The sequence below is a fragment of the Gracilinanus agilis genome, chromosome 2, assembly GCF_016433145.1.
Source record: "Gracilinanus agilis isolate LMUSP501 chromosome 2, AgileGrace, whole genome shotgun sequence".
NCBI classification, from domain to species: Eukaryota; Metazoa; Chordata; class Mammalia; order Didelphimorphia; family Didelphidae; genus Gracilinanus; species Gracilinanus agilis.
Window position 1 is genome coordinate 533,024,233 of NC_058131.1, and position 11,336 is coordinate 533,035,568.

The window sequence follows — 11,336 nt, forward strand, 5'->3', positions numbered from 1 at the left end:
ACTGTAGTTTTACTATCTATTTTATCCTGAAACTCATTTAATTTCTCCTTTAAAAATTTGGAGGCTATACCATTTGGTGCACATAAGTTTAGTAATAATATTACTTCATTGTGTATAGTACCTTTTATCAAGATATAATTTCTTTCCTAATCTCTTTTAATTAGATCTATTTTTGCTTTAGTTTTGTCTGAGATCATTATTACTGCTCTTGCTTTTTTTCATTTCAGCTGAAGCACAATAGATTCTGCTCTAGCCCTTTATTTTTACTCTGTATGTGTCTCTCTGCCTCAGATGTTGTCTACTGTAAACAACATATCATAGGATCCTTTTTTTAATCCAGTCTGCTATCTACCTCCATTTTATGAGTGAGTTCATCCCATTCACATTCATGGTTCATGGTTACCAACTGTGTATTACTCTCCATCTTATTTTTCCCTTTTGATCTTGCTCTTTCTCTCTTCTTTTACTCTGTAGCTCCTCACAAGTGTTTGGTTTTTAATCACCAGCCCCATGTACCCCTTCATTCTATTATTCTTCCCCCCTCCACCCAACACGTCTTATTCCTGTCCTACTTCTCTATAGGGTAACATAGTATTCTATACCCAAATAAGTATGTTTATTATTCCTTCTCTGAGCCAGTTTGGATGAGAGTAAGGTTTAAACATTGTCTGTCACCACTTTCTTCCTCTCCCTCCATTGTAACAGCTTTTTTCATACCTCTTTAGGAAAGATAATTTACTCCTTCTATCTCTCCCTTCCCTTTTCTCTCAGTTCAATCCTTTTTTTCACTCCTGGATTTTTTTTTATATCATGTGATCCTAATCAGCTTACTTCCAGATCCTCTATCTATGTTTATTACTAACTGCATTGATAATGATAAAAAATTTAAGAGTTACAAATATCTTTCCATTTAGAATAAAAAAGTCTGACTTTATTGAATCTCTTAAATTTTCACTCTCTTATTTATTTTTTTAAAATTTTTCTTGTGTCTTGTATTTGGACATTGCACTCTCTGTTTAAGGTCTGGTCTTTTAGTGAGGAATGTTTGGAAAACTATTTTTATTAAATGACCATTTCCTCCCCTGAAAGAATATATTCATTTTTGCTGGGTAGGTGATTCTTGATTGTAAACCTAGTTACCTCACTTTCTGGAATATCATATTCTTAGCCTTCTGATACTTTAATATAGAAGCTGCTATATCTTATATAATCCTGACTGGGACTGTATGATATTTGAATTGTTTCTTTATGACTGCTTGCAGTATTTTCTCCTTAGCCTGGGAACTCTTGAATTTGACTATAATATTTCTGGAAGTTGTCATTTGGGGATTTATTTCAGGAGCTGATTGGCAGATTCTTTTAATTTCTATTTTATTCAATTATTCATTTAATTTGTAATTATTTCAATTAAGTAATTAATTATTTTATTATTTAAGAATGCCAATAGTTTTCTGATAATTGCTTGTAACATGATTTCTAGGCTTTTAAAAAAATCATGACTTTCTGATAGTCTAATAATTCTTAGATTGCCTCTCCTGGATCTATTTTCTAGGTGAGTTGTCTTTTTCAAGGAGATAGTTCATATTTCTTCTATTTTTTCATCCTTTTGATTTTTTTTGGGGGGGGTCTTTGTTTCTTGATATTTCATTTACTTATTAGGTTTGATTTGACCAATTCTAATTTTTTTAAAATAATTTTTATTTTTTAGAAAAGTTATCATGGTTACATGACTCATGTTCTTACTTTCCCCTTCACCCCCCCCCCCCCAATAGCTGATGAGCATTTACCCTGGTTTTAACATGTGTCAGCGATCAAGACTTTTTCCCAAATTTTTGATAGTTGCATTGGTGTGGTAGTTTTGGGTCTTTATCCCCAATCATGTCTGCCTCAACCCATGTGTTCAAGCAGTTGCTTTTCTTCTGTGTTTCCTCTCCTGTAGTTCTTCCTCTGAATGTGGGTAGCGTTCTTTTCCATAAATCCCTCAGAATTGTTATGGATCATTGCATTGCTGCTAGTACAGAAGTCCATTACATTCTATTTTACCACAGTGTATTGGTCTGTGTACAATGTTCTTTTGGCTCTGCTCCTTTCACTCTGCATCAATTCTTAGAGGTCTTTTCAGTTCACATGGAATTCCTCCAGTTTATTATTCCTTTTAGCGCAATAATATTCCATCACCAGCATATACCACAGTTTGTTCAACCACTCCCCAATAGAAGGGCATATCCTCGTTTTCCAGTTTTTTGCCACCACAAAAAGCGTGGCTATAAATATTTTTGTACAAGACTGTTTATCTATGATCTCTTTGGGGTACAGACCCAACAATGGTATGGCTGGATCAAAGGGCAGGCCTTCTTTTATAGCCCTTTGAGCGTAGTTCCAAATTGCCATCCAGAATGGTTGGATCAGTTCACAACTCCACCAGCAATGTATTAATGTCCCAATTTTGCCACATCCCCTCCAACATTCATTACTCTCCCCTTCTATCATTTTAGCCAATCTTCCAGGTGTGAGGTGATACCTCAGAGTTGTTTTGATTTGCATTTCTCTAATTATTAGAGATTTAGAGTACTTTCTCATGTACTTATTGATAGTTTTGATTTCTTTATCTGAAAATTGCCTATTCATGTCCATTGCCCATTTATCGATTGGGGAATAGCTTGATTTTTTATACAATTGATTTAACTCCTTGTATATTTGAGTAATTAGACCCCTGTCAGAGTTTTTTGTTATAAAGATTTTTTGCCAATTTGTTGTTTCCCTTCTGATTTTGGTTGCATTATTTTTGTTTGTACAAAAGCTTTTTAATTTAGTGTAATCAATCATCCCATTCACATTCAGAGTTATAATTATCAGTTGTGTATTCCCCAACATTTTTGTATCCTCTCTTAGTTCTACCCCTTCTTCTTAGGCTATTTCCTTTTAAACCAGTGATTTGTTTTAAACCAGTAACCCTTGTCCTCTCCCTTGATTTACTACCCTTTCTTACCCCCCCCTTGTTATTCCCCTCTTTTTATTTTTAAGGCCTAATGAATTCCCTCTCCCTTCTCCTCCCCTCCCTTTTTTGACCTCCCCACTCCCCTGCTCCCCTTGGTTTATCCCTTCTGACTTTCTCAGTAGGGTTAGATAGAGTTCTTTATCTCAATGGATAGAGCTACTCTTCCCTCTCAGAGTTAATTACACTGAGAGTAAGGTTTAAATATTACCTCTTAATGCTCTCTTCCTCTCTTTTTTATAATAGTATTCATCCTCTCCCTTTCCCATGCCCTCTTTGTGAGTAATAGAATATCCTATTTTTCTTATTCATTCAAGTTTCTCTTGGTGTCCTCTGCTATTCACCCCCCCTCTTTCTCACCCACCCCCTTATCATCTTAGACCATTTAGTACTCCAACCTCTCCCTGTGAATAATTCTTTTAATTACTATAATAGTGGATACTATAATAGTGAATAGAGTTCACTACAGAGAATTACACATAACATTTCTCCATATAGGAATACAAATAATTAGATCTTATTAAAGCCCTTAAAAGAGGCAAATTTAAAAATAAGAGTTTTCTTTCTTTCCCCTCTGTTTCTTATTTACCTTTTCATGCTTCTTTTGGTTTTTGTGGTTGGATATTGAACTTTCCATTTAGTCCTGGTCTTTTCTGTGCAAATACTTGGAAATCTTCTATTTTGTTGAATTCCCATACTTTCCCCCTGGAAGTATATAGTCAATTTTGATGGGTAGGTGATCCTTGGTTGTAGACCCAGTTCTCTTGCCTTTCTGAATATCATATTCCAAGCCTTGTGGTCTTGTAATGTGGAGGCTCTGCCAGATCCTGTCGGTTCCTAATTGGTGCTCCTTGATATCTGATTTGTCTCTTTCTGGCTTCTTGTAAAATTTTTTCTTTTACTTGGAAGCTCTTGAATTTGGCTATTATGTTCCTGGGGGTTGTCTTTTCAGGGTCTAGTATAGAGGGCGATCTATGGATCCTTTCAATGTCCGTATTGCCCTCTTGTTGTAGAACTTCAAGGCAGTTTTACTGAATAATTTCCTTTAGTATGGAGTCCAAATTTCTATTAATTTCTGCTTTTTCAGGAAGACCAATGATTCTCAAATTATCTCTTCTAGACCTGTTTTCTTGATCTGTCAATTTCTCAGCGAGATATTTCATGTTTCCTTCTATTTTATCAGTCTTTTGGCTTTGCTTTATTTGTTCTTGTTATCTTGAGAGATCATTGGCTTCTACTTGCCCAATTCTTGTCTTTAGAGACTCCTCCTATGGTCAAGCCTCCTGGTGGTCCTCCTTGCTTGTTCCAAGTAAAAGAAAAAATTTTACAAGAAGCCAGAAAGAGACAAAGTTTTCTGCTATATTCTTTTGATTGTTGTTATGTAGAGATGGATGCATGGAATCCCTGCAAAGATACATCCATCTCTACATAACATTTTCCTTTTCGATTTGGTCTATCCTATTTTCCAGCTGTTTGATTTTGTTCTCCAATTTGCTTATTAATTCTTTTGATTTGGGGGCATCTTTTTCTATTCGCCCAATTCTAGCCTTTAGAGACTGGTTTTCAGTTATAATCTTTTGGTTTTCCTTTTGAATCTGGTCTGTTGGGTTCTTTAAGGCTTCCAGCTAGTCATTTCTGGTCTTCAATTTGCTTATCAATTCATTTGATTTCTGAGCCTCACTTTCTAATTGTGAATGAAATTCTGCCTTTTAAACTGTTTTCTTGCCAGATCCATTCCATCTTTCTCATAATCTCAGATTTGAACTCTTCAAGAGTTTGTGACCAGTTTTCATTTTTTTGGGAAGGTTTGGATATGATTACTTGTTTGTTCTCTTCTGCTATTTGCTCTGTTGTCTGGATTTTTTCTGTGTAAAAGTTGTTGAGTGTTAAAGATTTCTTTCTTGATCTTTCTCTTCTGGGGTTCTTGTCTCTGGCTTGCCATCGTTAGCCCAGCACCCTCTCAGCTTTATCCTCACACCCAGGGTCTGTCTGCGCTCTTTGGGCTCCTGAGTCTCAGGTCTAGTTGTTCTCAGGGTCAAGCCTCCTGGTGGTCCTCCTTGCTTGTTCCTCTGTCCGAAACTCCTTTAACAGTCTTAGGGTGCTGCTTCCACAGTCGAGCATCCCCTCTGCACTGGGACCCCACCCATGGTCGGCTCCTGAGCTCAGGATCTGCATCTGCAACTGTGACCACGCCTGCACTCAGGGTCTGTGTTCAAAGTCCGCACGTTCTTTAGCCTCTTGGGGTCTGAAATCTTACTGCTCTCAGGAATAGGCCCTGGTGACCCCAGGTAGCTGTCAAGGACTTAATGGATGCCCCAAACTTGCTCTAGCTCTTGTGTGCTGGCTTTGGCTTTGTAGGTGGTGTGGGGGAGGAGAGGGTTGCTTAGCTTGCGTTTTAGTGAGAGCTATTTCACCCCCTTTTAACATGGAAATGCTCTGATCCCACGTATTTTCAATGCTGTGCCCTGTTGTGGGGTTCCTTCATTCATCTGGATTTGTTTTTATGTCCCCTTGAGGAGTCCTATATGTTTCAGTTAGGAGAGGTTAAGCAGCTGCTTTTTACTCTGCCACCATCTTAATCTGGAAGCCAATTCTAATTTTTAAGGAATTGTTTTTTTCTTTGTGCTTTTGAACTTCCTTTTCCTGGAATGCTATCTATCCTCACCTCTCCTTTTAGAATTGCTAGTTTCTTTCAAGATTTAGATCAAGTAACCATTTTCTGCATGAGGTTTCTCCTGGTTTCTTCAGATTCTAGTGGTTTGCATCTTCCAAGGTCATTTTGTATCCACTTTGCAAATAAATCTATATATGTTTCCAAAGTCTTAAACCCCACAGATACATCATAGCTGTGTGACCCTGGGCAAGTCACTTAACCCCCACTGCCTAGCCCTTACTTATTCTTCGGCCTAGGAACCAATATACCAGTATTGATTCTAAGATGGAAGGCAAGAGTTTTATTAAAAAAAGAGACAGAAGAACTCTGCAAAGAGAATATCAGGTTATTATTGACATGCTCTATTTGGTAGTCATTTCCAAATACCTGGGTCTCCTCCCCCAACTTTCCCCAAGGTTTTGGCTCTTCACATTGTATATCTACAATCTCCAGAATTTAATGTCAAAATTCTTTATTGAGGGAGAGAACTCATGGAAGGAAAATTTTAGATGGGAAGGTCACCAGGACAGCAGACCTTGGGAAAGCAACTTTTTGTTCCAAGTCTTCTTCCCTCCATTTGGCCACTTCTCAATCATAGCCTTTAGTCATGCTTTGTCTCCAGTAACTCAAGTACACCACATATAGAGAGAGATTAGTGAGGCAAGACCTCTTCTGCCTCCAGTGTAAAAAATGGCAGTAGGAAGTGCCTCAGCCTATATAAGGTGCTCCGGCCCATCATCTTAGGCAGGGTGTCCAATATTAGATCTGGATTTACATGGTTAATATGGAAAAGTAGGTAGCCTTGTAGCCTGGTGAATAATAGGATTGTAAAGAAGAGATATCCAAGAGTCCTGCAAAGAGAGAGTGCCAGGTTATAGTTTCCCAAATACCAAGGAGTAAATCCTACCTAGAGTTGAAATATAAGCATAGTGTTTGTCTTGGGCTATTGTTAAGGCATTTAAACATTAATATTAGTACTTTCTCCAGAAACTGGGTATTCAGGGATGTGCTGGTATATAGAGAACAACTGGATTTCCAGAATTTTTTTTTGACCCAAGACATATATTTTTTCTTTAAACCTTTACCTTCTGTCATAGAGTCAATATTGTGTAGTGTTTTCCAGGGCAGTCAGGGCTAGGTAATGGAGGTTAATTGACTTGCCCAAGGTCACATAGGAAATATCAGAGGTCAGATTTGAACCCAGGACCTCTTTTGTCTCTAGGCCTGACTCTCAGTCTACTACATCACTTTCCTGCCCCCATTCTCATGACATACTTTTAAATTTTGATCTGCATTATTGTTATTTTTAAAACCCTCACCTTCCACCTTAGAATCAATACTACGTATTGGTTCTAAGGCAAAAGAGTTGTAAGGGCTAGGCAATGAGGGTAAGAGGGTCAAGTGACTTGCCCAGGGTCACACATCTAGGAAGTTTCTGGGGCCAGATATGAACCCAGGACCTCCCATCTCTGGGCCTCGCTCTCAATCCACTAAGCCACCCAGCTGCCCACTTTGAGCTGCATTATTGACATTTTCTTAATCATTTTCTTACTTTCATTTTGATATGGCCAATAACGGCATTCAAAAAAATCAATTTATTTATTTAATTAATTTATGACCCCCCCCCATGGTTACATGATTTATGTCCTTTTCCTCCCCTCCTCCCACCTCCAACCCCCACCGTAGCCAACAAGCAATTCCACTGGGTTTTACATGTGCCATTGATCAAGACCTATTTCCATATTATTAATATTCATTTTCTGAAGTCTAGACAGTGAACAAAAATATATATATCAAGCCCTGATTTGTAGTGTTTGCCTTGTATCTGATGTCTGAGATATTATAAATGTTCATAATGAAAATAGAACAGTAGGTTCTCATGAACCTATAGAGCTGATTCCAGCATACCTCTGCATCAGAACCAAAGAATCATTAAGATGTAGAACAATGTGCCAGAGAATAACCACAATGTACTCAAGGGTAGTACTCAGCCCTTTGGACTTGGAAGCCCCTACCTACCCACCCATCCAACAACCTGTACTCCCCCAAAAGACTCTGCGCAAACAAAAGCCTTAGATAAAAGCTGGGCAAAGAAAAGTTTTTTGTAGCCTTATATACTAAAATGACTCTTCTGTGGGTTGGTTATTGATGGGAATCTGCTTTGGACATGAACCACAGTTAAGTTAGGTAGTGATTGATTCTCTTCAAGCATCTTTAATACCAGCTAGCTCTAGACACTGAGAGCATGAGTAAATTTTTTTTAACCCTTGTACTTCGATGTATTGTCTCATAGGTGGAAGATTGGTAAGGGTGGGCAATGGGGGTCAAGTGACTTGCCCAGGGTCACACAGCTGGGAAGTGGCTGAGGCCGGATTTGAACCTAGGACCTCCTATCTCTAGGCCTGACTCTCACTCCACTGAGCTACCCAGCTGCCCCTATGAGTAAATTTTTAATGGAATTTTGGGGAGTCATCTTCAGAGCTATGTAAGTTCAATAGTATTGTTTTCTTATCATTTCTCGAGAGTTAAGTGTTATTTGCAAATTGATTTTGCAGAAAACTGAAACATTCCTTTAGGTAATCAATGAAAAACATTGATGTGGATTTCTATTAACCAATTATATAATCCTAATTATTAGCAGCAAATAGTTTGCCATCTTAAATAGAATACTGTTCAACATCTGACTTCATCTTGGTGACCCATTCTCATGGTGTAGTGGCAAGTACATCAAATTTGAAGCTAAAGGGGATCTGGATTTGAGGTAGGCTCTGTTAATGATGCATTACCTTGGGCAAGTCACAAACTTTCTGGGCCTTAGTTTCCTAATCTGTAGAATGAAGGGATTCAACTACATGATCTTTTAAGTCCTACTTAACTCCAAATCCAATGAATGTCAATGATCACACTAGTTGGTAATTTGGTGCTGCCCCCACAAAAGTTCTAGCGATATGGAGTGCTATTTATCCATGTACTACAACTACATGGCCCTGGACAACTATCCTTTTTGAATTATTATGGCACACTTTTAATATATTTTCTCCCCCCCTCATTGTTAGCTATAAAATGAGATAATGAGTATATAAAGCATTTAGTATCCATAAATAATATGTAAAAATGCTAGTTGAATGTGTTTGAACAAAGTACTTCATAAATGGAAATTATTATTGTTGTTGCTTCTTATTGATCTCAGTGGGCTTGGGTTTAGCTGCTTTCTTCCCCCTTTTGACTTATAGCTTCTATTAGGAAACCAGGTAACTAGGTATGTTACAATTTGGCTTAAGGTATGAATAAATAAGCTCTTAGTGAGAGCCCTTGGGAATCTTCTATGTGTGAGCATTTAGTGAATGGATTTTATAAAATCTAGATTTTTGCTAATTTTAAAAAGCTGAGATCACTAATAACCTGTGAATAAACAAAATGCTATGGTATAATTTAGGATCTAGTCATTGATTACTTGACTTTTGCATTTCCTAACTTTATGTGCTACTTTTTAACAAGGCTTTCTCCTTTCCATCACCCCCACTAGATAGCCTTATTTGTTAGAAGGGCCCTCTGTGATAGGCTGGAGCTCCAGTAAGTCAAGACAAAGGTTTTCCACTTACTTGTACCAGAAGAGGCTTCTCTTTTTTTCAACAGAGACCATTTCCTGTGGTGAAGAAGTAAGGGTACCAGTGAGCAGGTGAAAAAGGACCTGATTCTTTTATCCCTCCCCTAAATCCTAGGAGGCCATCATTAGTTTTTTATGGCTATTAATTTTTTGGATAGAGGGTCAAGTTCTAGACCTGTAATTTCTTTGCTGTAGGAAACTTCCAGTGAGGAAGCTCTTTCAACTAAGTCACACCAGAAGTTGTTTTGAAATTTATTGTCTTCAAGAGTTAATTACTTATTAAGTACCTTGGTACCATGGTTGCTCAGTTAGAATATGTCAGAGGAAGAACTTGAATCCTTTCTGGTTTTCAAGGTATAGCAGACTTCCACCAAAATTGTCTCTAGTAACTACATTTATAATCTATGTCAACCAATGTTAGCCCCAAAGGAAACTAAATGGTGGGTCTCTATTCCCAGAGAAATGACAACAATCCAGAAACATATAATGATGGTAGTAGCTTGGATTTCTATAGTGCTTTCCTTCCATAAATTTTCATAGAAATTACATTTTCCTTATAACTGGTAGATTATGAGGCTAATTATAGAGTTGAGGAAATTGAAGCTAATGAGGGCAAACACGTTCATTCAATTCAAATGCTAGCAATGTAAGGCTTGCCATTTGGAAAGGCAAAATAAAAAAACCATCTCTTGTCCTCAAGGAACTTAACAATTTAGCGAAATGAAAGATCCAGAATAAGAACCTGTCTATGGTTCATGGTCAAGTTTTCTAGCCCATTTCAAAATCTAATATATACCCAAATATCCTGACAGATGTCCTGGATTGTGTCCTTCTATTTTGCTTTCCAACAGAACTATGACCAACCAGGAAGAGGAGAGATGTCTTCTAGGGGAGAACTTCAGACCATTAACCTCAGCCACTTCAGTCAATAGAAACATCTCAGACTTGACCCTAAAACTTCTTTGAGTGTGAGAAAATATTTCTTCCCCATACTTTCCAAATTTTTCTCATTTAAAAAACAAATTAATATCTCTTCTTCCTCTCTCCTGTCATCCTATGTACTCAGGAATGATGATAATTGGTCCTCGGCATTAAAGGTCTGTATTAAAGCTCTTCTTCTAGAACAGGTCCATTTCTCCCAGTCCTAACAAGTCACCATTTCATTGGATATAAATTAGAATTATGCTGTGCATTATATAGTATTATTATTGAAAACTCTTTAAAATACTAGTATTATAGATTCCAAGGCAGAAGGGTGGTGAGGGCTAATCAATGGTAGTTAAGTGACTTGCCCAGGGCCATGTGGCTTGGAAGCATCTGAGACCAGCTTTGAACCCAGAACCTCCAGTGTCCAGACCAAGTGCTCTATTCCACTAAGTCACCTAGCTGCCTTGTGCATTTTAAACAACAGTTTTTCTTGCCAGGAGCCCTCCTTTTCTTCCATATTGGCCAACTACTTTTTAAGTTTGTAATTACTTTGGCTGCAATGCAGAGAAATAATTTGTTCTTTGGTGACTTTTTGGGTCATGTTTGGGGGCTTTTGGAATGGTTAAATCTGGTATTGCTCATGTTGACTCACTAACAAAGGAATAAGAATTGGTAGGGGAATTCCTGATGAGGAAGCTTCTTTTACCAGTCTCCTCCTCCTCCACAACATATAGTATTTAAGAGAATTACCAATCGATCAATCAATCAAGTTTTTATTAAGCACCTACTATGTGACAGGTACTGAGAATATAAATACAAAGAATGAGCCAATCTCCATTTTTACTGAATTTACATATCAATGGAGATGCAAGAAATACATTTAAGTATATGTATGTATGCATACATAAACAGTTTATATATAATATATAAATAACATATACATAGGTGTATGTGTGTATATGTATGCTTAAGTCACTTGATCATGGTCAACAGAACTCAAATCTAAGTCTTCTTGGCTCTGCTGTCAGCAGCTCTCTATACAGTACACCAGACTGGTTTTCATGGATAAAAATTTGATGGGCCAAATGATTTTTTTGGAGAACAATCTCTCCCTCTCCAACCCCTCCCCCGTTGGTGCCCCCTCCCACCTCCCC

General features: G+C 37.7%; 1 protein-coding gene across 1 annotated transcript in view; it reads right to left on the reverse strand.

Annotated features, from left to right (window-relative positions):
- Positions 1-6,300: 6,300 nt before the first annotated feature.
- The window catches only part of TMCO5A (transmembrane and coiled-coil domains 5A), a 21,590-nt gene continuing 16,554 nt past the window's right edge, over positions 6,301-11,336 (reverse strand). The window contains exons 7-8 of the mRNA XM_044660034.1: positions 9,251-9,294; positions 6,301-6,499 (exon numbers count right to left, since the gene is read on the reverse strand). Coding sequence (XP_044515969.1) covers positions 6,301-6,499; positions 9,251-9,294 — 243 coding nt within the window. The remainder of the gene's footprint in view (positions 6,500-9,250; positions 9,295-11,336) is intronic.